Raw genomic sequence first — 26,699 nt, forward strand, 5'->3', positions numbered from 1 at the left:
TGATTATCCTAACAAACCGGATGTCTTCAGTAAATGCTGAAAGGGTCGTCTGTTGTAAATTGAAACGACGATGTGATTAAGCATTTACTAAAGACATTAATTCCCCTCAACTAGATCGTGTTTTCTCTGTTATGTTGACCGAAGTTCGGACTCCATTTTGTATTGTCATGCTTCCACGTGTTCCCCACGAGAAGAGTCCAACCTCTGTGTTAGTTGCTCTTGTAATCTGCCTAGTAACAGTCTATAAATAGCTCCTTTGTCCATCTGGCACATGCCCAGACTTGACCACATCTGTTATCAGTTAGTCTTGCTTGACCATGTTTTCGCGGGCTCAAGGAGTGTGTTAGCTCCGCCCACATATTGATTCAGTATCGAAAATGACCATAAATGGTAATGTTCTTCGGCCTCATGTTGTATCCACCCACTTATGAGCCCCTGTATTGTGTATAAAAGGGGACCATGTACGTAAGTTCTTTGTGCTACTCTATGCAATACTGAAGAGTGTTGTGTGGATTGTAGGACCACCCTTAAGGGTTAATAAATGCTGTCTTTGTACTTTGCAGTTTCCGTGCCAACTTCCTTATAGATTCCATTACAGGAGAGCGAACCCTTGTGTCCTGCGGGCCTAGCTGGGGCCTGTATTCATCAACAGTACCCCATTGTATGGCTGGGCGCTGTGGGTAGCTGAGGTATTTGGACCCTGGCACAGTCGACCCAAATGAATCCCCACAATTTCTAAAAACTGGAAATCCAGGAGAATCTAGGGTGGTATAACTTGTGTGGATCCCACTAAATTGTTTTACCCTGTGCATCCTACAATTGTCACATTGGCAGAAATCTCAGATTTGATCTTATTGCCCTACAATCCACAACATTGATATCACCCAGCATTCCCACACTTCTTTCAATAAAAACTGTACCCACCTAGTGTGGCCCCAAAATCACAATTTTGTCTTTCAAATGCACTACTTCTGGCGATGTGGGAGGCTGCGGTATTTGGACTGGGCTCAGCTGGCACCCAAGAAAACCAAGCACCCACAGACATTTATTCAAACTAGACACTGAAGGGAGTCCAGGATGGCATGCCTTTTTCTAACTCATAAAGCCCTGCAAATGTCAAACTGTATTGTAATCCATACAAGCCACCTCGCCCAAGATTTCTCTGCATCTCTGAATTTCAGATATACCCAGTGTTGGTAGGGTCTCCTGGCTGCCGGCTGACCTGGATCCTGACAGTGCAGTCATTCGGAAGGGCAAGTAAGAAGAAATTTGGATTTCATTAAACATAGTTTGACATGTGGGCTGGGAGAGAGGTAGGAAGCCCCCCTTTAAGCCACCCCCGGGGGCAGAAATAATGTGTGATGCCACGGTATGGGGGCCACTGCCAAGATGATCCAACAATATACCTGCATGTGGGAGTTCATTTACAGCACCCACAAGTTTATTTCGAGATACCAACTGTAATTTAAAGTCTGCTTCTTTTGAAGTGCCTGCGCCTCTGCCCTCTTCCTCTTAAAAGCAGCCTGTCAGAGCAGGAGTGACACTAAAGCAGATGGCCACACAACACAGGCATGGCAGTGACTAGAGTTCGAACCTCGAGGTCAGACATAGTGATATGTGTATCAAAAGGATAGTCTGGAGCCCGAACCCTAATCTTTATGACTCTCTTATCAGGCCCATCTCCTTCCTACTAAATGCCCAGGGCCCTTCCATTGGGCAAGTTAGCCCAATTTTTTATTTTAAAAAAATCACTTGGATCTAGTGGACTGCTTGCCGGGGAGGGTAGATTGGGGATCAATCCCACTATTTGCCCCCAGAGGGGCAGAGAAATTGCTGGAAGAAAACAAAAAAACAGGCACAACGATACCATTAACTTGTGTCAAAACATACAACACAATCTCTAACAAAATGACGAAAATAATCAATACGAATTGGAGTATCCTGCAAACTGGAAACTTACATGGGAAAAAACACTTTTTTCCTTTAAGAAAGCAAGTAGCCTGAAAGACTGCCTTATCTCTACGCGGCCAAGAACCTCCACCCCTAACTCAAATACAACCATACTCAATGCATGGGGTCTACCCAATATAACAGGACACTATCCCTGTGGGAATTGTAGTGTGTGCCATTTAACAAACATCACAAAAACATTGGAACTAGAAGCAGGGAAAACCTGGTACCTAAATCGACACACTAACTGCAACTCAATGCACGTATTATACATGATCACATGCACTTGTGATCAAAAATATATCGACATGACTATTAGGAAAATCAAAGTAAGGGTTGGTGAACACCGTAGCAACATACGTTGCAAACATAATACTACCAAAATGACTGATCATTTCTTAAAATCTGGACATACCCCCAACAATATGAAGTGGGTGATCATCGAACAGATAGACTACACCAAGAGCACCACCCAGAATCGCCTACTGGAGAAGAAGCAACGTTGGATTTACCACTTAACCACCCACAAAAATGGATTAACCGATAATATCCTATGGAACCCCCTTAACAATAACTAACAAGAGATTTTGAACTATGGGATTTACTATGGGTAATCTTTGTTTTCAAGAGACAGCCCCCAAAAGTATTTTCAGAAACACCCCTTTTGACAAAAATCTAGAAGTAAAAGAAAGAAGTGCGACACCTTTCTTCCTTAACGATTTCTCTTAATTAAATGTATCCCAATCGCTTATTGGTTTACGTAAACTCTGTGACCAATTTCAAGCATAACTAACAGCCTTTGCTCCGCGCCGGTGAACATCCCATTTCTATTTCTATTCTTTTACCTCTAACCTGACATGCACAGGCAGCCCACCACACACACTAACATGAGTGTGTGACGCCATCAAACGTCGACGTACAATGTCAGCCTGGTGCGCCGTCTGAATAATTCAGAATGATCCGCTACTTAAACCCGGGATGCCACAACACACGCATCTTCGGGATCCCGCGTGATGGACCAAATAGGTAACGCCGTTGTCAGTGGACCTTGACAAAGGGAGTACTAAAAGCCAGGTCGAGTACTACCTATCCGACTCCTTTTACCAACATATCTATTCTCCTTTATAGAGTGTCACTACAGGCACTGCCCCCACCCCCCCCAGGATCCATGTCGCTAAATCTAGAGCGACTTAAGTAAGGTTTTGATTATGAATCATTCTTGTATCCCTGACAATCCGATACTCGTTTCCATGACTAGAAATGAGTGTTTGATTTAAATAAAAATGTTTAACTAAAATCTGCAATAACTTTTGCTACCACAGAGCTGGGCAAAACCAATAGGGGTTACCCCACCATGGTGATCAACAAAAAGCAGGCGTAAAAATTATAAATTTTGCTTAAGACAATGAATGATGCATACATGGGTGCACAGCTGCTCTCACTACACTTAAAAATGTTTTGTATATATGTCTATGATTACTGTTTGTGTGTTTTTCTTTTTTACAGATAAAACAATCTAGCAGAAAATCATAAGTTAGCTTTTGGATTATGGGAAAGCAAACCTGTTTTCTTCCACTGTGTGCCCCTTAGAGCGTGTGCACTTATTCAACAAAAGCTGAGTTACTAGCCCAGTGTTTTAACTTTTTTGCCTGGTCCTGACGAAAGCCTGCATATTTTACGCTTCTGGCTAAGACATGTAGACCATCTTTGACCACCTTCAGGATATAAGAGTCAAGTTGAATCTCTACAAGATCCGTCATTTCCTTTTTAATCTTGTCATAGGGCCGCAGTAATAAACATATTCCTTTCAAGGGGGGCCCTATAGATAGTTTTAACTCACCACTATCACCTCACCTGGCACAAAAAAACAAAAACCAGCTCTGCTGTAATTCAGGCGTCATAGCACACCTGGGATGCACTCGGCATCTTGGGTTTGAACCCAATGATGAAGCATGCCACCAACTAGGTTGGGGGATGAGGGTTCTTCTAAAAAACCTATTGGTTTTCTTCACACAAATCAGTTATCTTACTGACAAGTAATGTCTATATGAGCACTGTTCTCTTTGATTGAAATAATATCAAAAGGATAGCTCATAGGCCCAACCCTACTCTTTATGATTCTCTTAGCAGGCCCACCTCCTGCCTAATAAAGGCTCGGGGTACTTCCATTGGGCTGGCCTTCCTAATAAATGCTCAATGCCCTTCCATTGGGCTGGTTAGCCCAATTTTTTTTTATCAAAAAAAAAATCACTTGTATCTAGTGGACTGCTTGCCAGGGAGGGTAGACTGGGGATAACCCCCATAATTTGCCCCCAGAGGGGCTGAGAAATTGTTAGTGTCTATAGCGGTGGAGTTAGTGTCAATGGCATGGTGGGAAATCCTTACTCCATTTTTTTTTTATTGCTCCAGGAGATTTCTGCTGCAAAGGACATGTTCTTTCCTTTCCACCTTTCCAATAGTTGTTCTACCTCATGATTGATGCTTGTGGGACTGAGATATGACCCGAGGAATTATAAAAATTAAATTTGTAGGAGCCTAAAGGTTCTGGCTGCTTTCACTTTCTATCTGCGTCACTCGCGGATAGTTACACAGACTGACAGAAAATAATCTCCAGCTGTGAAGTCAGCTCTCCCCTCACAGCTGGAGAGGTCTCCAAAAATAGAAAATCCTTTGAGTGTCTGAACAAGAAGGACTTTCTACAGTTAGTACAATAACAAGACATTCATGTCCGCCACACTAGAGAGGTATTATGGAGAACGTGAATATATAATCCCCCGCCGTAGAGTGTTAAGAATTAAAAGTCACTTTTCCAGAGAAGGGATCACACAATCCTGTACTAAAAGTATTGGTGGAAATAGACGGAATCTTTAAGACACCGAGCAATGGAAAGCAACAAATGGCCAATTTACAGTGGCTCCAAAAGCCCATGTATAGTTCTCAAAGATTTTAGAATATGCATGGTCCAATGAGACCCAAAGTCTCTCTTTCTGCTGTTCTTCGAAGAAATCCTCCTTGCTGTTTGTTGATAAAAAACAACGCTGTTCATGTGACGAGAATAGTGCACGAAATAACCTGCTGTTGTTTGTTTAAGAAGCAATGGAAGGTGTGTACATCTGACAGGAATACTATGCCATGTCACTTGCTTCCATGGACTAGAAGAGCAACTTCACTGTGCAGATACACAGGGCCATTTGGAACTTTGCCTGATGTAGGCAACTGCCCTGGTACTCGGGTATGTGATTACTGAGATCCAAAGGTGTTTGAGATGAAGATGCCCCTGCATCAGATGAGGTTGCTCCACCAATTCTAGAAATCTCAGTTAACTTCTGTGCTACCCATTCTAGTCATGTCTTCCTACAATGCGGAGCTATTTGGGACATTTATGCTATGGTTGATATTTGCTTCAAGTCTACCCTTGCCCAGGTACACCCTATTAACAAAGCTGTGGCAAATTTTGCTAGCCACGTTATCTTATCATGCTTGGACCTTTTCAATTCTTACACATATGTTTTCCAATGTTCTCCCACAAAGTCAAGCCACCTAGCCTATCCCATATTAGACATCGCATTTCACTTTATCCTACTGGATTGCACAAACTCTAAAAACATGAAACAGTTTCAACATAGAAATTTTAAATGTAACAAACCACTATTTTATATTTTGCCACAGTTTTCTCCATTCGGTTTCAGTTGGTCCTCTTCTCTTTCACACACCAGTTTCTACCAGTCATGTATGGAGCCCACATATGTATCTGATGTCCTTAGAGTACTGCTCATGCATACCCTCAAGGGTCATTTTGCATGTTTCCAAAATATGATGTTAAAAGGTAAATATCATCAGCCAGCCCAGCCATCAACTTCAGTTTGGCTACATGCATTTGTGGGTCAGCTACTCAGGTTGCCTAATTTCAAGTCACTTCACTAGAGGGCACTTGTACAATTTTCTTTTTTTTATTTTAAATGTGACTTCTCTTTATTAAAAATATCTAAATTATTTATTTTTTAACTGTATTGCTTAGTTACATTTGTAACGCCCAACCATTCTCACACTTTTGCATAGGACGTCTTTGCTGCTTATGTCATGCTGCCAAAGATGATTCAAGGATACCCTAACTAAAATTTGCTTGCTTTTATGAATTATTTAGTTTAGATAATTTTGGAGCATAGTCGCATATCATATAAGGATCATGATATTTAATTCCTATAAATTTACAGTCTAGTTTCCTACAAGGTGAATGAGTGCATGTATGTGTACAAATGAGAGTTTGAGCATGTACATGCATGTGTTTTATGTCTGTATATGTAACTGCATACATGTCTGTATGGGTATGTGAGCATGTGCGTACTTGCCTTTGTGTGTTTCTTTCTGTTTGGTAGGGGTTCTCTCAACTTTCCTGGCACATGTGGCACTGATTTGAAAACAAGAAGAACAGGGGGAATATCAAGGCATTGGCAGGCATATGAAATGAGGTTCCTATGGTATATAATGGCTTCAGCTGGCATATGTGGGATTCCAGTGGCACAGCTTGGCATTGACCAATATATGGAAACACCTAGGGGACATTATACCATTGAATTTTTATATGGGAGTAATCCAGGATACATCATTTCATTGGCATACGGAGAATTGGAGTTGCATCATGTTAATGATTGACATTTGGGAAGGTAAACATCACATCATGGCTTTGACTGGAATTTGGGAGAGACACCCGGGAAAGGCCTGGTGGTCATGATGGTCACATCAGCTGGCATTTGAAAGAAGGCCCAAGAGCAATGGGACAACAAATGTCATTTGGGCGATGCGTGCAGCACATTATTAGATTGGCTGGAAAACCCGGGCTACATCATTATACCGATTATACCTGTAAACCAACATACATTGACGGTCAGGAGGAAAGCCTGGATTATATTATGGCATTTATTGTCAGAGAGGGGGACACCAAGGTCAGGTAATTGTAGTGACCTGCATTGGTAATACCTTCATCAAAGAACAGCATTGCTTTGGGCCCATCATGAGAATGAATGGCATTTTGAGGAGCCAGTCTGCTGCATTATGGACCACCTGCAGACTATGAATCATATAGTCTAGCATCCATTATTACAGAGCATTGGTGTAATCCTGCCTAGATCTGTATTTGTATTAATTGTTAACTGTAGAATTAATTAAAATCATTTCAGTAAAAGTAATCAACATGTTACAGCTAAACAAATAGTTAAAAACTGTTTGTAAGTAAAATGTAAAACAATTTTTGAAAAAAGGATTCCACCATAATCGGTCTTCCCCAGAGTTTATGGCTTATGGAGCTGTGGTTTTGGTGGCAATCCAGAATCCTGCGTTGTTCTGTGACGATGGGTAGCATTATAAAGCTGTGACTCATTCCCATTGACCTCTGATCCATTACCCTATTAGGCGCTTGCCTAGAGAGGATACTGGAAGTGCAAAAAAGCATCAATGCACGATCGAGACCACCTCAACAGTCTTTCGCTGGATTTATAATGTACTTCTCCAGAGTTTTATTTCGTCCATTTGCCGTTTTTAAGGCATTCCTGATGTGATCATGCTGGACTTGGGAAAGCACATGGCTGACGCTTCGCTACAGGGTTTTATTCCTTTGATGGTACAACTCGGGCGCAATAGTTGCCTTCGTTCATTGATGAGATTAGGGCAACAGCATAAAAGGTGCAGCCACGATTCCCTCTTATATGGGCAGAGTCTACAAGTTGTGGCTTCCCTCCTTCGGGCCCAGGCGGGGTTAAAGTCCACGATTCCTAAGGTGATCTCATGGACAGAATTTTACTTTGGGTTGTTAGAGTGAGAGCGTCACTTAGGTAAGCCTGGGCTTTTCCTGCAGTGTAAGAACTATTCAGCGGGTCTAAGTGTGGACTTGAACAGAGGGATTTACAGTCCAGGTCAAATGAGATTTCACTCACTTGTTTATTTATGGCTCTTTTCCATGTGTTCATAGGAATTTCCGGCCTCAATATGCTCTCTTCCACATTATTCAATGTTTGGATCGCTTTATCAAGGGCGATGTGCCAGAGCGTACATGGCTCTTCGAAGATAGATCTTAGTTGGTGTTTTAGTGTGTTAGCTGGGGCCCTTAAAATCCTGAGACATAGTTTTATCAGTTCCCCCTGGCACATCACGTCCGGCCTCGCCACACCTAGCTCCAGCCTTAGCCTTACGTTCCTTGTTGACCTTGGAATTAGAAGCACTGTTTTATATGCTTTAGATTGTGCTAAATTTAAGCAAGCGTGCTGTGACCCGGGAAAGGCCTGGTGGCCATAGCTGGTTGCTGGTAGTAGTTTCACTTTTGATTGATTGATTGATTGATTGAACGGTAATTTGTAATGCGCAACTTTGCCCGAAGGCGTCAAGGCGCAAGAGATGGAAAACAACAATCAGCCACATCTAAAGAGAGAGAACCAAGAGAGATTTAGGGATAGGATTCAGAGAAGAGAAAGGTTTTAAGAGCACGACGAAACAGAGAGAGGGAATCCTGATTCCTCAGATCAGGGGGAAGTTCATTCCAGAGTCTAGGGGCAAGGGCAAAAAAGGCCCTGCCTCCCCACCTTGCTTTAGCAAAACGGGGGACCGTGAGCAGCTTCATACTGGAAGTTCGAAGGGCTCTACCTGGGATGTAATAGGACACCAGAGACCTAATGCCCTCTGCACCTGCATCATGAAGAGCCCGGTAGATGATGGTCAGGATTTTGAATTTTATCCTGGCTTGAACAGGGAGCCAATGAAGATGTTTCCTAATGGAAGTCCCAGAAGAGCGTCTGGGGGCGTTAACAACAAACCTTGCTGCCGCGTTCTGAACGACTTGCAGCCGATGGACCAGGTTGTTGCTCATCCCAAAGTAGAGGGCATTACAATAGTCAAGGCGCGAAGAGAGAAGGGCGACCGAGACTTGTTTCCGGGCGTCGGGGGAAATGTAATGAGTGAGCTTTCTCAACACCCTCAGCACCCCACAACAAGTGGAGACCGTCCTGTTCACTTGCTTGTCGAAAGTCAGCGAGGTGTCAAATAGGACTCCCAAATTTCGGGCAACAGTCGAGGATTGTGGACAGACTCCCAAGGCCGGCGGCCACCAGTCGGATGACCAGACCTCTTTGTTTCCCCCGAAGACAAGGATTTCAGTCTTCTCCCCGTTCAGCTTTAAAAAGTTTGATGTCATCCAACCTGCCACAGCTCCCATGCAGTTCTTAAAGTTGAGGGCAGTGGAGCCGACCGATTGAGATAGTGATACCATAATTTGGGTATCGTCGGCATAGGAAAGGACTTCCAATCCAAAGGATCTAACAAGTCTAGCAAGGGGGGCCACATAAACGTTGAAAAGGGTAGGGCTCAGAGAGGAGCCCTGAGGGACCCCACAGTGCAATGGCTTGGGAGTGGAAAGGAAGTCGCCCAACTTTACCTTTTGCTCCCTGTTGTTAAGAAAGGAGGTGAGGAGACTGAGTGCCGGCCCCTCCACCCCCATCTCACCTAGTCGGGAGACCAAGATGGGGGGGACAGGGTGTCGAATGCGGCTGTAAGGTCGAGCAGGATCAGAAGTGTAGTCTGACCCCTATCGACCCTGGCACGGATGTTATTGACCATTACTGTGAGGGCTGACTCAGTACTATGCTCCTTTCTGAAGCCATGCTGGGAAGGGTCGAGCAGGCCGGTTTTCTCAAGAAAGGAGCTGAGATGGAAATTCATGTGAGCCTCCAGCATCTTGGCGGGGGCAGGGAGGAGGGAGATAGGACGAAAGTTCTTTAAAGTCCCAGGGTCCAGAGTGGCCTTTTTTAAGAGAGGCTTCACGATTGCGGTTTTCCAGGAGGCAGGGAAGGTACCGCTGGAGATAGCCCTATTCATAACCACCAATATGGGAGGAATTAAGGTGGCCCTACAATTTTTTAGGATCTTAAGCGGACAAGGATCAAGGGGAGAACCTGATCTAAGGGAATCCAGCAGTTTCTCGAGGTCAGGAACCGAAAGAAGAGGAAAACTGGAAAAGGTTTCACAGGGAGGGGGCGTGTTCACAAGATCGGGAGAATAGAGATTAGTGAGATTGTCCACTTGTAGAGCTGAGTAAATGTTGAGTATTTTGGTATGAAAAAAAGAAGAAATCTGATCACAGAAGGCTTGTGAAGGAACTATGGGGTCAGGATGATGAATAGAGGATAGGGTTTCCACAATTTTAAACAACTCACCAGAGGAGGAAAGGGAAGATGTGAGATTGGAGAAATATGATTGTTTTTCGGCTAGAACCGCCGCTTTATAGTTTTTGAGGAGAATTTTATGATTGAGCCGGCCTTCAGAGTCAGGCTGAGATCTCCAGAGCCTCTCCTGTCTCCTACAGGCCTGTCTCTGAATTCTCAAGGAGTCGGAGTACCAGGGTGCTGAGGGGCGTTTCCTGGCAGAATATACCGATTTAAGAGGGGCCAGGATATCCACTGCCATAGCGATGGTGCTAGCTAGCTCCTTTGCTGAAAGATCAATGTCCTGTGTGGGGGGAGGATTAAATTTGGCAATGAAAGGGCTAAGAGAAAGATCAGTTAGGCCACGGAAGTTCCTCTTCTGCAGCCAACAGTCTGAGACTCCCCTAAAAGCTGACGAAGCACAGGGAGTGAATTCCATGGAGACCGCAAAGTGGTCGGACCAGGAAAGAGGGAGGGAAGGCCCTAATTCCAGCCTGGGATCATTCGTAAATACACCGTCTAGCGTGTGACCCGCAATATGAGTGGGAAACGAAACCTTTTGAAGGAGGTTAAAAGGGGCCAATGACTCCACAAGGGATAAAGTCTCGCTAGAGTTGTTACTTTCCAAATGGAAATTAAAATCCCCAAGGATAGTAAGGGAAGGCCTGTTTAAAAAGGGCTCTATGACATCCAAGAGGTCAGAGCCAAACATGGATCTAGGGCCTGGAGGTCTATAAATAAGAACCCCGGAAAAATTTTCAGAGGGGGAGGAACTGAGAGAGAAAAACATGGCCTGAAAGGAATTATTAGGAGAGGGGAGATACTCCATACGACAGGAGAAGGCGGTCTTATAGATGATGCCAATTCCGCCCCCTTTTCGGCCCTCTCTGTCCTGTCTGACCATAGTATAGCCATCAGGGAGAGCGTTAAGCAGGTCAGGGCCTGAAGAATCAGAGCCCCACGTTTCTGTTACAAATACCCAGGAGGGTTGCCTTTGGGACACGAAGTCCCTAAACGCTAAGTTGTTTTTGACCAAGGAGCGAGTGTTGATGAGGAAGCCAAGTTCTTTCAAGAGTGGGGGTTTTTGCGTCCTATTAATCGGTAAGAGGTTGGTAACAGGCTCCGGCAGAGCTGATATGGACCCTTCAAGGCAATTACGGGTAAAATTATGGCGCAATTGGTCAGGCGTGAGTGTATGATGGCAATCTTGCTGGGGGGGTCTCAGGGATTTAAGGGCACTCAGGGAATACAGTCGGGGACGGACTGGAGATACTAGATGCCGAGCAGTATCCCTGGTGCCTGGCGCCTCCTTGGCGCTGACGGGCGCAGACGGGCAGGACTCTGGCATGACTCCGGCGTGAGTCCGGCCCGTCCGTGATGCGCGTCCGCTGCGCGAAGGAGACGTCATCCCCTTATATAGAAAAACTAGAGCGCGTCCTCGCGCTACGATTCCCCCAATATGGCCGCCAAAGCCACAATCGCCTCACCGTCGGCAAGCTCTCAGCGTCAATATTCAGCCGAGAGCTGCCCGGGAGCGACAGGATGAGGAGGTGAGGCACAAGCGGTAGAATCTCCAGGGGAGATTAAAACAACAAGCGCTAAGCCCCCAAAGCTGCCAAATGCTAATCGCACAGTGCAGTGAAAACGAAGCTGCCAAATGCTAATCACACGGTGCAGTTAAAACGAGCTCAACTTAAACAAATAATAAATCGGCCTAAAGTTAAAAGTGTTCTAGGCAAGAGAGCATGAGGAGACCTCCCGGCTTGTCGCCTCAGGAGGGAAATAAGGCTGTCTAACGCGGGACACGGTTCAGGGACCCTTATATAGAAAAACTAGAGCGCGTCCTCGCGCTACGATTCCCCCAATATGGCCGCCAAAGCCACAATCGCCTCACCGTCGGCAAGCTCTCAGCGTCAATATTCAGCCGAGAGCTGCCCGGGAGCGACAGGATGAGAAGGTGAGGCACAAGCGGTAGAATCTCCAGGGGAGATTAAAACAACAAGCGCTAAGCCCCCAAAGCTGCCAAATGCTAATCGCACAGTGCAGTGAAAACGAAGCTGCCAAATGCTAATCACACGGTGCAGTTAAAACGAGCTCAACTTAAACAAATAATAAATCGGCCTAAAGTTAAAAGTGTTCTAGGCAAGAGAGCATGAGGAGACCTCCCGGCTTGTCGCCTCAGGAGGGAAATAAGGCTGTCTAACGCGGGACACGGTTCAGGGACCCTTATATAGAAAAACTAGAGCGCGTCCTCGCGCTACGATTCCCCCAATATGGCCGCCAAAGCCACAATCGCCTCACCGTCGGCAAGCTCTCAGCGTCAATATTCAGCCGAGAGCTGCCCGGGAGCGACAGGATGAGGAGGTGAGGCACAAGCGGTAGAATCTCCAGGGGAGATTAAAACAACAAGCGCTAAGCCCCCAAAGCTGCCAAATGGTAATCGCACAGTGCAGTGAAAACGAAGCTGCCAAATGCTAATCACACGGTGCAGTTAAAACGAGCTCAACTTAAACAAATAATAAATCGGCCTAAAGTTAAAAGTGTTCTAGGCAAGAGAGCATGAGGAGACCTCCCGGCTTGTCGCCTCAGGAGGGAAATAAGGCGTACCCAAAACTTTCAGTATTGGGTACGCAGTTGGACTAATCAGGTGGTGGTTTAGCTGCTTGAGTAGATGTATGACCCTATTAGCCTTGGTGCCCTGGTGTTTCAAGTGGGCATTCACTTTAACCAGTTCCATCAGCCAGAACCCTAGGTAATTGTATGACTCCGCCATCTTAATTTGCAAGTTGCCCATATGCCATTGTGCTTTCTTTTTCTGATGATAGGTCCCAAAGAGGACAACATTGGTCTTTCCTTGGTTTACTGAGAGGTTATTGAAGTTGTTGAAGCGATTAAGTGCAGTTAGGGATCTTTGTGGGCCCACCTTTGTGTGATCCATTATGGCTGTGTCATCGGCGTATTGAAGCACCGGCAGCCTCATGTTTAGTAGTCTTGGTGTTATTAGGCTAGCTCCTTTTAGGGCATCCCCCAGATCCGCCATGTATAAATTGAAAAGAATGGGTGCCAGGTGTCTTCATAAAGCGATCTTATTGTCTTCAATAGGTTTGATGGAATGCCCCAGTTTTCTAGCTTCCCCCTTAGTCTTCTACGAACCACTTTATCGAAGGCTGTGCTATAATCCACGAAGCAACAGAAAAGTGAAGGGTGGCCTGGGTGGAAAGGTAGGCCAGTGCCAGTACGTTATCCATGGTCGATGCCTGTGACCTGAAGCCAGTCTGGTAAGATGGAATAATGCTATTCTCTTCTGCCCACCCCTCCAGGTCCCTTAGTAGCAGATGGGCGTAGGCCTTGGCTTTGAGGTCAAGCAGGGCGATAAGCCTGTAATTTGATGGCTTTAAGCGGTCTCCTTTTTTGAAAATAGGGACCAAGATGGAGCCCCTCCAGGAATCGGGAGTTGTTGCTGACTGGAAAGTATGGTTGTATAGAGGAGTTAGCATTGCTGCCCAGAAGTTGGGGGCCTTTTTGAAGACCGGTGCTGGAATTGGTCCATTGGCCCCATCGTTCTTCGTATTCTTACTGACCATTTGGGGATTTAGCTGGGCTGGTGTATCACAATATGCTTCCGCCGGCGTTCTATTACCCTCAGGCCAGTTACATTGGCTGACATTCGTATCGCCCGGCATGATGTTTAATTGCCAGTCTGGGCCCTCCCCGCCGCTGGCCCCTTCTGAACTGACTTTATGAGCAGGGGCAATTGCGTAAAGCTGTTTGACATAAATCAACCAGTCCTTTTCTGCTACTCCGTTCTCTCTTGAGATTCCTCTGCTGCTCAGTTGGTTTATGTGTCTCCACAGGTGGGCTAAGTTCTTCCGCTTTATCAGGGAGCAGACTTTTAGCCATTCCCTTTCCATGATGGCATTTTTATGTTCCCAAATTGTCTTTCTTAATGCTGCCCTCAATGAGGGAACTGACGGTCCCTCCGATAGGTCACCCCCTCTTTTCTTTTTTACGAGAGCCTTACGCAGGAGGCATTTACAGTCCTGTATGTCTTTGTTTGGCCCTATGCTGCCCCCTCTTGGCTGCCCTTTGGGCCTGGGGCATTGTATCTGGGGGTTCCTGAGCTTTACTCGTAGGTCCTCTACAGTATTTCCCCAGGCCTTTATGGGTGACAGCGGCCAAGACAGATTGCCATCCTGTTTTTCTTCCAGCCATGTTTGTAGCGTGTTACATATCTTGTCCGACCAATTGATCCTCCTCAAGACACTGTGTTTTTCATACCCTCTTGATGCTCTGATGGTTTGGTGGTGAAGAGCTGACGGAACTGACATCAACAAGACCACTCTCAATGGCCTATGGTCGCTTTCCGTCCTGTCTTCAACTTCAAAGTCATCCAATCTGTCTGCCAGCGCTTCGCTGACCATGATGTAGTCAATTCTTGAGATGTCTCTCAATTCTTGAGATGTGTTCGAGTGGGCTTTTTTCAGTGCATGAGTTGAGATCAGTTTATGGTTGTTAATGAAGTTAGACATGGGTACTGCCCTGCCGGATCTCGGGGGAGGGGGTTTGGTTGTGTCCAGATCCCTCAGATGGAAATCTCCCGCTAGAATAACCTGGTGAGATTTATATTTACACAAGAGGTCTTCTAGTTTCTCCAGCAGACCCTCCAACTTCTCTCATGGTGAGCTGAGAATGATGTAGCAGTTAATTATTAGAAGAGGCGTTGGGTGTAAATTAAAGTTCAAGCCTCTGATTTGTAGAGCTTGCAATCCAGGTGTGTTTAAGTTGATAGCTATTGCTTCAAGGGAAATTTCATGCTTTATAAAGACTGATAGACCGCCGGCTGGTCGGCCAAATAGATTATTTTTTATAGCTGGAATAAAGTGTTCATAGAACCCTGCCAATGGGGTGCTGGACAAAGCCCAAGTCTCTTGGCAGCAGAGTATATTGCCAGTTTTCAGAAACTGCTTTAGATTTTCATTGCCACTGATTTTACTTATCCCTGCTATGTTCCAGGAGATTATGGTTAGTTTCTGTTTGTGGGCTGCTCTTTGTCTTGTCCCTCCACTGGCTAACTGGGATTCTCTGCAGTCAGGGATACTGGTGCCCCCCATTTATGGTTCCCGATGGAGTTGGGGAAGAGGGGCCTGCACTAATGACCCGGTGATTATTTTGACATGAGATCCTGATATCCATTGGGACCCTGGGGGCTGTCTGAGTTTTGCCCGGAGAGCCCGAACTATTTGTCCCATGCAGGATCGACCAAGGGGCCTTTACCCTGTTATCTTGTACCAGGACATGAGGATATTTTGGATGCGGCACTGTCTGTACATTGATGCCCCAATCGGCAAGTTGTATGGAGTTGTTCGCAATGGCTTTTTGCATTTTTATGTGGTTTAGACCCACCGCTGTTGAGTCACCATGTGTGTCCCCCTTCGTGCTCAGGAATTTCACCCATACTATATGACCAATTTGTATTTGTTCTAGGGTTGCCGGATATTTGAAGAGGCGGAGCATTTTGATCCTGTTCAAGATGTCGTGCTGTCCCATGCTGTGATACCTTGGGGTGAGGATTACCTCTTGAACCACTGTTGGTAAGCCCGGGGTTGGGGCCACTTTTCCCCTGTATGGGAAGGCTCTACCAGCCTTAGTCCTGAGTTTTGGCTTCCTTGTTTGATCATTGAGTGTCCTGCTTGGGACCACTTATTATGACCTTGATAGCCCCCAGCGCCAGCCTCTTGTCCAAATTCTACTTGAGATGGGAACAGATCCGGTGGTTGCTCCACTGTTGTGGCCGTCGCTGTTTGGGGGCTTGTTTCACGTGGTGCCAATCTTAATCGGGCTGTTGAGACATGACCGATGGGCTGGTCTGGCTTTACTGAAGGTTCTGACCTTGCTGAAGGTTTTTGTTCCATCACGGCTGAAGTGCTCAAGGAACTTAATTGTGTTTGCTCTTCTGTCGGAGGGTAAACAGCCTGGGAAGCCTTTTTGCCCCAGTTTTTGGCAATAAAAATGGGATAGGGCTGGGGTGGATTAATGTTCCCTTGCGGGGGCTGGGGGATGCTCTTCCTCAACTGCTGTTGTCTCCCTCTTGTCTTTGTTTTTTTCCGTTGTTGCCTCAACTTCTTTTTTGCTCGGCTTGATAGAGTGGAGTCTTGTGCATCCGTTATACTGAGGGTGTGTTCCTGTGGGTCTACTACCGGGGCGTCGCGCCCCTCACTGTGCCCCTGGATTATGCTAGGTGTCCCTTAAGCCCTTATGGAGCTACCCTGATCATCTGGAGTCTTTGGATCCAGGCCCGCTTAAGGTCCTGCTTGCTTTCTTGCCTCCATGTGGTTGCTGTTTGTCAGCGCCATATCATCTGTGAGGGTTGTACTTGATGTCTCCCAACATCCTTTAGCTATTTCTACTATGTCGTTAGGATTTCAGGGAGGGAGGCCCATTTCTCCATGAGGGTTGAGCAGCAGCAGGTGCAGTCCCCCGGGTTGGAGGTTGAGTACTGATAGAACCTATTGTCTAATTCATCCACCCTTATATTGACTAGACGGGCTGGGATAGCTTGTAGGAGGTCTATTTGGACTTCCATTTTGGATGACTGCCACAAAAGAGCTTTGTTGGTGGTACAGTTTGACTCGGTCGGGGGAGATTTCTACCAGTCCACGTCTGTACTGACGTTACTAGGGTTGTGGTCTGTTTTTGAATTGATGCACCATGGGGATGTTGATGAGAGCAACAGATTTGGGGTTAATTCAAGGGTTCTTTCGATCTTCTGGCCCAGATTGTGGAGGAATGAAGCTGTTAGGTCTCCTCCTGCAGGGGAATTTAGTCCCTTGGTAACTGAGTGTGACCTCGGGCTTATGCAATTTACTTCAGGCTATGTGTTCTGGGAGTCTAAACCGTGGGCTTTGGCTTGATGAATTTGCGCTTTCGTCACAAGAGTTGGTGCATCCTTGGTTAAAACTGATTCATGTGGCTTGGTGAGTGTAGCGTCTTCCCCGTGACTAAGATTTGGAGGGGAGTTAGATACGTGGTTTTACCTTTAAGCTGCATTGGGTCGGGTTGCCCACGGGCTGAGCCCTCCTTTTCCTTCTGTCCCTTGGGTTCCTTGCTCCGGAGTAGCCCCTCCAGCATATTCGGATGTGCTCCGGAGGTGCTCTGCCCAGCCCATTGGGACTGCTGTCTTGGGGCGGACTCAAGCCATAAGATAGAGCACCGAGGGTTGTCTCATGGTCAGTGCTGGGGGTATCCTTTTTCCTAAGGAAATGCCTTATCGAGCCCTTTTGTGTAGCGTCTTGCAGTGTTTCCTTTCGGTTATCTGTCAGTGATTTACTCCTTGTAATCCTTGTGGTCCCCTTTTTTGAGGAATAAGTTTTGAAAGTTTCCTTTGGGTTCGTGTGCACTCGCCCTTTTCTTTTGGGGCCCATTGCTGGGTGAAGCATTGAGGAGGCTCCTCCTGCTGTTTGCTCCAAGTAATTTACTTGCAGATCTTGCCGGGCTGAGCACCGACGAGCGCTGAGGGGCGAGTACTCCTTTTGTTTGTGCTGAAAAATTGCAAAAATACTGGAGGAGAGGAGTCTTTGAAGGGTCTTGACGTGTCGGTTGCTCTGCACTGTGGTCCCCCCATGTGCTGCTGACTGCCCCTATGCAGTGTGCGAGAGGGCACGTGGGCATGGCTGTTGGGGAGCTGATGCAGCAGGACCGCTGGACTGGTAGAGATGGTGGGAGGCAGTGATCGCAGGTTGAATCAAGGCTGCCCCTGACACCGTGGCCCCCCGGAATATCCTCTCAGCAAGCCTTATGCTGCCTTCCCTGATTTGTAACTCCCTTTGCTCACCTGTGCCTTTCTTTGGCGAATACTGGGGAGGTTGAAAGACAGGGCAACACAGTTTCCCTGGACTTCCTGGTCTCCTCCGCGCCTCTGCCGCACTTCAACACCTCAGCACTCTCGGCTGCTGCTTTGAGCGGCAGTGCAAGCCTCTCTTGGCCCGGGGCTCTTTGTTAGGGCTGGCCAAGCCCGATTGCCTGGTCGACCCACTCCTTAGTATCACTCGGCAGCCTGCGCCTGGCCTTGAGAAGCCTGCAGGAGCCGCAGAAGACTACGAGATGCAAGATGCGGCGGGCAGCGGATGGCGGGCGGCAGGCTAGAAATCCGCATTCCGCGTCCTCCTCTGGTCGTGGGTTTTGCGGGACCCGCGGATGCCTTGGGTGCGGAAGGTGCAGAAAGCGGGCCGTCCGCAGACCGGAAAATTGGCGCGTCCTCCTAGCACTGAATCTGGCGTTTGGTGTTTGTGGTCTGGCGTGAAAACCCGAACTGGACTCGGCAATCCTTTGTGGAGCCAGGTCCAAACTTCTTGTGATCTATTCATTAATAAAGAGACCATCTATCTTAGTACCAACCCCCTTATTCCAATCTCCTGAAGGCGACGTAGAAGGATAGAGTGAGGGACCGTACCAAAGGCTGCTGACAGAGCAAAATAAGCACTGCCTTGCCTCCTGTGTCCAAGGCACATTTAATTTGCTTAGATACCTCAAGTAGAGCCTTTTCGGTGCTCAGGGTTGGCCTAAAACTTGATTGACTTTGGGGCAAAAGACCATTAGACTCAAGATAGCCAGAGTTGTCTACTCACAAATTTCTCTAACAGCTTTGACATCGCCGGAACCAAAGAAATAGGCCTGTAGCTGGCCGGAATTATGGGGTTGGCCAAAGGCTTTTTCAGTGAAGGAAGAATGTTTGCCTGTTTCCACACAGAAGGGACCACTGCGTTAGTTGAGGAGTTGAGCAAATTGTTCATCATTGGAATTCACTTTGGCACCCATAATAAACACATTTGTGGGGCAGGGATCCCATGGTAAGCCAGATTTAAGACTCGGAATGGCTGCAAAAAACTCCTCCACGGAGATAGAATTGAAAGAAGAAATGGAGCACTCCGCCACCTCTGTCACTTTCTTCTGAGATATTGAGTTAACATCTTTCAAGGCGGATGTAGCCAAATTAGATGAAATTTTGAGATGTTATCTTGGACAAAATAAGCCAATTTTTAGCACCACTCTAAAGCAGGGTGGTAGACTTTTAATACAAGCAATGGGGGCCATGAATTTATTTACTACCTTAAACACTTCCCTCGATTTATTGCCAGCCACTTCAATCTTGTCTTAAAAAAAGGCTTTTGTTACAGTCTTAACAGAGGCATGGTATTTCCAATAGATACCTTTATCTTCCGTCTTATAACTTCTCTGCCATCTTCTCTCAGATTTTTTGCGGTATTTTGTTCTGCAGCGAGAAATTCAGTGAAACAAGATGCAAAAGGTCTGCTTCTACAGGATTTCCGAGGTGTAATAGGGGCAAGTTTGTTAACCGCAGAGCCACTCCAGCTATACACCATAGTGGCGTCAGCTTCAATATTACCTGAAAGCTAGGGAGTAGCCTCTGTTACAGAGCCCAGAAGCTCACTTTGCTTAACTTTTCTATTTGGTCTTCATGAGCAGGGTACCTCCCCAGCCTGTTCACCCTTCAGAGATGTCACAGGCTGGCTGAACTTAACCAAAAAGTGATCCAGAAGGATCTGCAACCTGACGTTGCAAAACAACAAGTCAATCGTATGACCCGCCAGAAGAGTGGGGATTGAAACAATTTGGGTCAGATTGAATGAGGACAATGTATCCAACAAGGAAACCGCCTCATTAACTGCGAAACAGTAGAAATGAATGTTAAAATTGCCAATTAGGATGAAGAGCGAAAACCTACGTGCAAAATGAGAGAGAGCTTCTCCTAGTGAATTTAAAAAGACTCCTGCAGGACCCGGAGGTCTGAAAATTAAGACACTTGCCTATTGACTGCTGAGGTGAAAGTCATAGACAGAACCCAAAAGGCTCTGCACCTACCAAATCATTCATCTCAAAGACCGTACAATGCCCCCACCCTTCCCACAAGGCAGATCCAAATTACAGATTTTGTATCCCTGAGGGATGACCATTTCAATGACAGAGAGGGTCGTACTGGAGATCCAAGTCTCAGTAATAAAGAGAACATAAGGTGAATCGTCACATAATAAATTGAAAATCATAGCAGCATGTATCTGGAGGGAGGGCACATTGAGAAGGTACTCTGAGAACAGCTCTGCCTACAACCTCTTTGCCACCAGCAAAGGCAGGACAGAGCCATGAGGGAGAAATTCAGCGCTAAAGCCACAGCACTGATATGACAGTATGACGATATCAATGTTTAGCTTGATATGTCCGGAGCAGAATTACCCTGGCGTTGGCCGCTAATGGCTCATTGACAGGCACACACAGGCACACCTTCGGCATGCCAAGAGTGTGCCCGGTGCGCAGGTCCGCTGTGCGTCCATGCCACAGTCCCAGCTTTAAGCCGCCCCGTTGGGAAGCTAGAGAGCGCACTTCCAAAAATGGCACCTCCAGCTGTCCCAAAAGAGGAAAACTGGATGCCCACATGGGCTCAGTACATCTTGGAAACAATCACAAGTTTAGGCCCTGGCCTTTCTTTGAACATCGAATCCGCTAGTGAAATGAGTCAACATAAGAAAAGCAGAATAGCAGATTGTTAAAAAACGAAAAAGATCATCAAAAACAAATCAGAATGAATCACCAAAACAATTACCAAATGAATCCGCATTAGTTGTACCTTCAATATTCCCACGCAAAATATTTTTTTTGATGGCGAAAAGCCCTACTTCTAGATCCCTACCAGTTTCAGAGATGTTCCATCACCATTCCTCCCTGGAAATGTATTTGTTTTTTACTGACTTATTTCTCAAACTGTTTCCTGCGTGGGAACTGGTTATTGAGAAGTTAGCAAGAACCATATTAGCATGCAGTTGGGAGTGTACACGGCTTTCCAGGGCATCCCTACTTTGAAAGTCCACTCGCTGCCCAGGGAGAAGATTTAATCGGGTATAATATTACTCCATAATGCAGGAACATTAAGCATGAGTAAATCAATTTATGAGTGCAGATTAAAAAACTGAAATTGACGTGTTACGTCAAGCCGTTTGATCATACGGGGGACATCATGTCAATATAAGCAGAACCGTGGCACATCATCACATTAACTTGCATATGGTTCAGAGCCAAGAACAGCAAACGTGTCATTTGTACCTATAAGCAGTTCCATACACAACGTGAATAAGATACATTCTTCGCTCACAGTGTTCTCATGAAATTTATTTCTCACCGGCAAACGTCATTTTCTGGTTCCTCCAGTCCAAACTGATTATCAAAGGCCAACTGGATTCTGGTGTTCTCTGCAGAGTGCAACTTCCATGTCAGTAAGAGGTTTCTGGGGTAGCTGTTTGGGAATCGTGGGCTGTGTATGCCGCCATTTCCAACCACATGAATGGTTTCCTCTTTCCGGTACAAGTCTGTGAGATGATTGCTTTCTTCAAATGGACAAAGGAAGTAAAAAAAAAAGAACATTTTGATCAGTCATTAACATCTCGAAAAACATGAAAATGCCATTTTAATACTGTACATTTTTTAATGAATGGTTCTTTTAGTCTGAGTTCATTTGGTGGTGATTATACTTCCTGCACACACTTTTTATTTGACTTTTTCACAATTCAATTTAATCACTTATAGTTATTTTGCTATAGTCCTTGCAGGGTGTATGGAAGGCACTATATCAATACCAATATAATACAATACAATTGCTTTAATACTACCATATGCATAATGAATATATAGACCCGGAGTTCTGAAGCTGACAATTAGGAACATCAACCTCAAGTTTCACAGATCATATCCTGTTAATTGTTCGGTTTGTCAACATAAGAGAACTAGAGCAACATTGTACTTGAGACCATATATTATCTCAGAAAGAAGCCACTAGAGGTGGTATAATTGCGAAATGAGTGAATTCAATAAGTGTTTGTCCAATCACTTGTCATTTGAAATTTCTTTATGCGTTCTAATTGAAAGTATTTTTGGGAAAAATCAGAAAGCTCATATGGAGGAGGCGAGGACAGGGGAGGACATCAAACACAAAAAGGCAACATACAGGAGAAAGGGAACTTAGACTGACTCGAAAGCCAGACAATCTTGAGCAAGGATTCGCTCTGTGGTGTATGGTATAAAATGTTGTCTTCAGGATTTGACACAAAAACAACAGAGGGTTTCATATGCAGTGGTTGTTGAAATTAGGGGAGAAAACTAGCCTGGGATGCAAAGAAAGGTGAAATTAGGGGAGCAACACTAAACTACTCCACATGAAGGAGCCAAGCTGCACTTCAAATATGGAGACAGATTACATACACAGTTGACACACGGGCTAAGGATGCTTACTCAAGCTTCCAACGAAGCTATAAAGAATTTATACAAGCAGGTAGAAGCTAAACAACAACTAAATACTGACCTAATTAGAGAAAACGAGCTAAAGACAATCCAAAGGCATTGAAAGTATTTTAATTTAGTGAATTAACGGGAAACATTCTAGCATATAAACTGAAAGAAACTGTTACTGCTAACTCTACTGATGTTGTTGCGGGCAAAAAGTGGATTGAACAATGTCAACCTTCTCAAATACTAGAGGCATTTAATAATTACTATAATACACTGACTACAGAAGATCTAAATAATAATATTGAGTTGTTTGAAAAATACTGGTCCAGGCATATGGAATGTCAATTAAACGCTGACATTTCCTCTGAACCAGAAGCAACATTTCCCTTACCGATAGATCATTCAGCAATGAAACTGCTACCTAGTAAATGTCATGAGATTGGACTGCATCTCTTCCGAATTCGATTAAAAAATTCATTCATGTATTAGCCCCTCTCGTCTTAGATCTAACTAATGAATTTGAACAGTAATGAAGAGATGTTAATCTGGTTATTTTTCCCAAAATGTAATGCCCTTTGGCAATGCTTATTTTACTTTACAATGCCTAATAAGTTTGCAGGGCAAAATAAATTAAAAGATATTGGTGAAACGATTAGTTGATCATATCCAGTCACTGGTATCTCTCAAGAAACATGGATTCATCTCCAGTCAAAATAAAATGCCACTGACAAATATGGCAACTTCTATGATTGACATCCTGAAGTCACTGGGGAAGGTGCAAGTATGGGCCTGTTGGACAACAAGAAGGCATCTGGCAAGGCCTCATGGGCATTTCTTTAGTTTACAGTGAATAAAGTTTGGTTTGATCTAACATTTCTAAATTGGGTTCAAATGTTATATGACCCAACAGTTGCATGTTTTAGTTAAAATTAGGATTTGTTCAGTTCAATTCCTAATACAATGCGGTACAGGCCAGGGCTGCCTAATGTTCCCACCCTATTTGCATAGTATCTTTCACACTTCTATGCCATTTAGAAATGTCTAATACCAATAAACTTAATGTAGTAAAGTAGCGCCATTTGCTGACCATACTGCCATCATTTGCATGTGATCCAACTTTCTTGCTAAAGGCCATGGAAAGAGAGGCATTAGTTTTGGTATTAAGATCCTTTTTTGGTATTCTTTTACTTTAGTTAATATACAAGTACTAATAGACCATCTCAGAGCACAGACAAGGGTCATATTATTTCTGTGGTTTACGTAGGTGTACATATATTCGTAAACAAAAAATCATGACAAAGCTAAATTATGGCATTTTGCTGTTAGAATCAATTGGTACAATGAAAATATGACTTTTGCTGCCTATCAATTAGATTGGTTGTTGTTCAATAATTCAAATAATAATCCAACAAATTACTATTTTTCAACATTCACAAACTCTGGGCCTGGATCCCATTCTGCACTTTGTATTACGTTTTGTAGTACTACAAGATGTACCACAAATTGCAATTCACATACTATGTGCAGACTTTTAAGACCCCACACTCCATATACGTATTTGTGCAGAGTTCTGCACCCTGAGTGCAGAGTCTCCTCACATGCAAGTACACACTTTAGTAGTAAATGAGGGAGGGAGTGGGTGGGAAAAGGGGCAGACTTGCTACTAGAGAGGATGGGATTAGAGAGGAGTAAGAGGTGTTTAAGCAGGGACAGGGAGGGATTTAGGAAGGGATGCCACCCACCCACATAAGAGTACTCAATGGCATTACTATGAGATGTTTTCTCTCACTTTCCTCTAGTCATTTTTATTGGCATTTTCAGTAAGCAACCACTAATATAAACAGGCAATTAGACATATAACAGCACTTCCACATAACGTAATTGCATTATAATACGTTTAAAGACCATGAAATGGAATAATTAGCTTTGGTGCCAGTGATAGTAACAATCTAATTATGGTCTCCCTCCTTCCAGAAGGCCCGAGCATTGTTCCCATCCCCTTATATTTTGTGATGCTTCTGGGGGCACTGTCTGGTGATATTTTGTGACACTCCCATTACCATACACTAGTCCATGCCTCCTTTCCATTTGATAGAGGCCCTAGTGAACTTTATGCTCTGTGGGCAGCCCTTCTTCTCTGGGGAGGCCTGGAAATGAAAATAACATTTATTAAGCGCGCTACTGCCCGGATGTGTCTAGGCGCTAACCTGCTGAAGGAAGTGACCTAAAAGGACTTAGTCAGATTTGTGGAATGTAGAAACCTATTGATTGAAGAGCCATGTTTTCAGAACTTTTTAAAAAAGGAAGCAGTTCTGTCATTTTCTTGAGATCAGGGGGAAAAGTGTACCAAAGTTTAGAGGTGCAGGTGACAAAGCTTCTGCCACCCCAGTTTGATCTTCTAAATTCAGAACAGTTACATTATGGGCTGAGGATGAGCGTAGGGACCCAGGAGGGATGTACCATTTGAAGCTTTCTTTCAGGTAGTTGAGACCAAAATCACTGGTACTGACACTTCTTTACCACTGCAGCATGGTCATTGTCTCTAATATGTGTGCTATTTGTGTTTCTCCTGCCTCTACTGCTCATACCTTCAGAGGCTCAGGTCTCAGTGTGGCCAGTGGCAGTGGAGGAGAGGCCCTGAAGAAGGGCAGGCATACCACCTTTGTCATGGTGTGACATGATGAGGTTAAGATCCTCTCCTTAAGTGGAGAAGAAACATTTTTGTTCCATACATATTAGGAGAATGTGTAGCACAGCCCCTTTCCAGGGAACTCGGAAAATATAATATCACACTCAAAGTTTTACTTATTGGTCAGCCATAGCTTGAGTACACGTGATCACACTAAAGGTTTTTAAAGGCTGTGATGTACCCTCTAGGCTCAGGGCACATACAGTGAGATTCAAAAGTGCCTCATATGAGTGGCAGATTAAAATGAGGACGTCTCTGACCCAATTTGCTCCAGGCAAATTCCACTGGTCATCATTAGCTGGTCGACCCTGAGCCCAGGAAAAAGATAACTTACCACAATCTGGGCAAGCACTTCTTCTACCTCTCAGCTTCACACATCAAAGATTTTTTTCACCCTTCATAGCATATGTTACTATTTCTCCTCCTGGCAGCAACAGGTGTCATTCAAGGGCTCTGCGTCTGCTGTTCTTCTGGCCTGATGCACTTCAGCTCCACAGTAAGTCCCAAACCATCACCAGTGGCAAACCACACACCAAGATGCCTCAGTCACATAGGACTTCACTTTCCTACCAGGTGATTGTGTACAACAACACAAGTCTACAGTGATCTACTCTTCCAAGACATAACAGTAGGTTAATTAACCACACAAGTCCCCAGAACCCCTCTTCTTGAAGGCACTGCAGTGAGTCCTTTCTACTCTAGAAATGGAGAACATTCAGGGAGTTGGGGTCACCAGCACTGAAGATAAAGTTTAAGAGAATACAAGTCAGGAGTACCCTCCCAAGGCTCCTGAAAGGGGTTGACTGATGTGCTGGTCTTTTGTTCTTCTTCTGTTCTCAGCTCATCCTGTCTATGCAAGGACTCATAAGGGGAGGTGGTGGATTCTGCTATTTGTGGAAGGCTTCCTCATTCAAGAATTGCCACATCATCCCTTCACCTCCAGCTGATACTAGCAGAAGCCAACCAACTGACTGGCCCTCCTGTGGGCAGCATGCTGGGAGAAATTACAGATAGTGAGCACAGGTGGATTGAGGAGATTAAGGTCCCATATGTGTGCATTTATTTTTAAAGAGGCATTTTTATAGAGCAAACATAGCTAGGAAACAATGGAGTATGGTACAATAAGTGACTTCCAAAGGATGCAATACAGATCATTTGCAAGTGGCCAGGCTTATACTATAGCACTAAACAGGATGGCTCACTACTCTGGTGAATCAAAGATTATAAAGCCTTGGTAGCTTGAGATTCATAGTGAACGTTATGTCCTTACTGGTTGTAGCAACTGGATGAGCTGAGGTGCCTAAACGTAGAATAAATAGTGACATTCGGATCACTTTAGGTGATGCGTGTCTAGAGAAGGACAGATCACTGCTCTAGTTGTACTCTGAGCAGCCAAAGACACTTTACTACGTCAACATCAAGTTTTAGGAAATGCAGGGATGTCCTTAAAGAGTGTGAAGCTTTGTAAGTGCAAGGGTTGGGCTTTATAGCTTATGTATCTTTGTTGGTAGACAAAACTGAAAATTGACTTAAGTCACTTATTGATAACAATATCCTCAGTTAAGCCTTTAATTTGAGTTTTT

At 44.9% G+C, this 26,699-nt stretch overlaps 1 protein-coding gene across 1 annotated transcript in view; it reads right to left on the reverse strand.

The window, feature by feature from the left end:
- PDGFD (platelet derived growth factor D) overlaps positions 1–26,699 on the reverse strand; it is a 1,003,134-nt gene that overhangs the window by 458,376 nt on the left and 518,059 nt on the right. Inside the window, exon 2 of the mRNA XM_085621462.1 lies at positions 21,325–21,529. Within this exon, the coding sequence (XP_085477588.1) occupies positions 21,325–21,529 (205 nt within the window). The remainder of the gene's footprint in view (positions 1–21,324; positions 21,530–26,699) is intronic.

Source organism: Triturus cristatus, chromosome 8 (genome assembly GCF_964204655.1).
Source record: "Triturus cristatus chromosome 8, aTriCri1.1, whole genome shotgun sequence".
In the NCBI taxonomy this organism is placed as follows: Eukaryota; Metazoa; Chordata; class Amphibia; order Caudata; family Salamandridae; genus Triturus; species Triturus cristatus.